Consider the following 2,887-nt stretch of genomic DNA (forward strand, 5'->3'; position numbering starts at 1 on the left):
ATACCCAACTCTAAATCCAAATAAATAAAGCAAGATAGTAATCGTGTCAAAATCTAAGCATAATTGGCCCCCACTACTCCTACCTCCTGAGCTTTCCCTGCCTTCGATTTTACTTCTTTCTCATATAACTAACACGTGTAACCTGCTTACCACCCTTATTTTCTTTTCTTCTTCAACCCCTATTCCTATTCCTATCCCCTATTCCTATTCCTATTCCTATTCCTATTCCTATTCCCTATTCCTATTACTATATATATTTCCTTATTTACTAATTTTCATCGTCCCATGCCATCCCCAACTAACATACACTACTCACTACATCCCTTCTTTCTCTGTCTTTCTTTTTCTAAACAAATTCGGTATATATAACAATAATTAACCAACCATAACCATGGCTTTGCCACCAACTAATACACTCCATTTTTCTTCTAATTCAAAACTTCAATTCGGCTCGAATTGCTCCAAAAACACAATCCATTCAATAAATTCTCTTCTCCAACTCGACTCTCCTAAAAAACAAACCAAATCCATCACCATTCCTTCTCCAATTAATAAACCTTCTTCTTCTCCTTTCAATCTCCCTAAAAAATCATCAAATTCTCATCCTCTTCAATGGAATCCCATTCAAAAAGCAACAGCAGTTGCCTTAGACATGGTAGAAAACGCCTTAAACTCCTTTGAAAATCAACACCCATTACCAAAAACAGCCGACCCATTGATTCAAATTTCAGGTAATTTCGCCCCAGTTCCCGAACAACCTGTAAAAAAGAACCTTCCAGTAACTGGGTCCATCCCAGAATGTATCCATGGAGTCTACGTTAGAAATGGAGCAAACCCACTTTACCAACCGGTAGCTGGTCACCATTTCTTTGACGGTGATGGAATGATTCACGCCGTCCAATTCAACCAAGATGGTTCAGTCAGTTACTCATGTCGTTTCACTGAAACTAACCGTTTTAAACAAGAACGCGCTCTGGGTCGCCCCATATTCCCCAAAGCAATCGGAGAATTGCATGGCCATTCCGGAATTGGCCGGCTTCTGTTATTCTACACCCGTGCATTGTGCGGTCTTATAGACCAAAATAATGGAATTGGAGTAGCAAATGCTGGAGTTGTCTATTTTAACCACAGACTTTTAGCAATGTCCGAAGATGATTTACCATATCAAATTAGGGTTACTCCTTCTGGGGATTTGCAAACTGTAGAGAGATATTCCTTTAATGGAGAATTGAATTCTACAATGATAGCTCATCCCAAAGTTGATCCAGTTTCCGGTCAAATGTTTGCTTTGAGTTATGATGTAGTTAAGAAACCTTATTTAAAATACTTTTATTTTAACCCAGATGGGACTAAATCCCCAGACGTTGAAATTGATTTTGAAGCACCAACAATGATGCATGATTTCGCAATCACTGAGAATTTTGTCATAATTCCTGATTCTCAAGTTGTGTTTAAGCTTCAAGAAATGATTCGAGGTGGTTCCCCTGTTGTTTTTGATAAAGAAAAGGTTTCCAGGTTTGGGATTCTTCCCAAATATTCATCTTCTTCAGATGAAATTCAATGGGTAGATGTTCAGGATTGTTTTTGCTTTCATCTATGGAATGCTTGGGAAGAACCCGAATCTGATGAGGTTGTTGTAATCGGGTCTTGCATGACTCCGGCTGACTCCATTTTCAATGAATGTGATGAGAATCTTTCCAGTGTGTTGTCTGAAATCCGGCTAAACAGAAAAACAGGAGTTTCAACCCGGAGAGAAATTCTTCAAAATTCAGAGAAAATGAATTTAGAAGCTGGGATGGTGAATAAGAAGAAACTTGGGAGGAAAACCCAGTTTGCTTACCTCGCCATTGCTGAACCATGGCCGAAAGTTTCGGGTTTTGCCAAGGTTGATTTAATCAATGGAGAAGCTAAGAACTTCTGTTATGGGGAAGATAAATATGGAGGAGAACCTTTGTTTATTCATAAAGAGGAGAATTCAGGACGAGAAGATGATGGGTATATAGTTGCATTTGTTCATGATGAGAAAAACTGGGAATCAGAGCTTCAAATTGTGAATGCCATGGATTTAGAATTGGTTGCGACAGTTAAGCTTCCATCAAGGGTACCTTACGGTTTTCATGGCACTTTTATAAGTGCTGAAGATTTACAGAAACAAGCGTAGGAAAAAAAAAACATGAAATGCTGCCGTTACAGAGTATGCAGCAGTAAATTATAGGTGAAGATTTTAATAATTTTTTAAAAAGAGGAAATCTACCAGAGGGATATTTACAGATTTGTCCCCGGAGATTCCTGCTTAATTTCATGAGAATTGAATGCTCGAATTCCTCTTTTAGGAGGAGGGTTTTGATTTTTTTTTTTTTGATTTTGTAAAAATATGTATATTCACAGGGAAAGGTTTTGAGAGCCAGCTAGTAGCTTTTTGGACATATAAGTGAAGCTCAGCTGGTTTCTGTTGATTCTTTCATTCCTGTGCGTAAATTATAGACTTCTTGTTCTCCAAGAGTAAATAGAATTAGTTTTCAGTAAAAAAAAACATCTTTGATGCCTTGTGGAACTCTATTCTTTGTTGTTTCTACTCATTACCTCTTCCGGACTTCAGTGATGGCCACGGTCTGAGTTGATCTGCTTCTAATTTCAAAAAAGTGAAACTTGATTCAGACTATAGGGTTTCGCTTTTAAGCAATTTTTGACTGTTCCTCGGCAAGTTGGACCATCGGATTATTTTTTTTTTCTTTTAATATAAATATAAAAATTAATTGGACATACCTTTGTTGACAATTATTAAAATTCATTACATGTCAATTATCATTGAAAGATTTATTAAAAAGAAGAAAACAAATATATTTAATGAAAAATGAAAAATTAATAATAAAGATAATTAATAAAA

At 36.6% G+C, this 2,887-nt stretch overlaps 1 protein-coding gene across 1 annotated transcript; it reads left to right on the plus strand.

Annotated features, from left to right (window-relative positions):
* The first annotated feature begins 286 nt into the window (after positions 1–286).
* LOC130797183 (9-cis-epoxycarotenoid dioxygenase NCED2, chloroplastic) lies at positions 287–2,553 on the plus strand. Its single transcript, XM_057659671.1, has one exon. It carries the CDS (start codon positions 392–394, stop codon positions 2,159–2,161), a length of 1,770 nt encoding a protein of 589 aa, XP_057515654.1. The 5' UTR covers positions 287–391; the 3' UTR covers positions 2,162–2,553.
* The last annotated feature ends 334 nt before the right edge of the window (positions 2,554–2,887 follow it).

This window comes from Amaranthus tricolor, chromosome 12, assembly GCF_026212465.1.
Source record: "Amaranthus tricolor cultivar Red isolate AtriRed21 chromosome 12, ASM2621246v1, whole genome shotgun sequence".
In the NCBI taxonomy this organism is placed as follows: domain Eukaryota; kingdom Viridiplantae; phylum Streptophyta; class Magnoliopsida; order Caryophyllales; family Amaranthaceae; genus Amaranthus; species Amaranthus tricolor.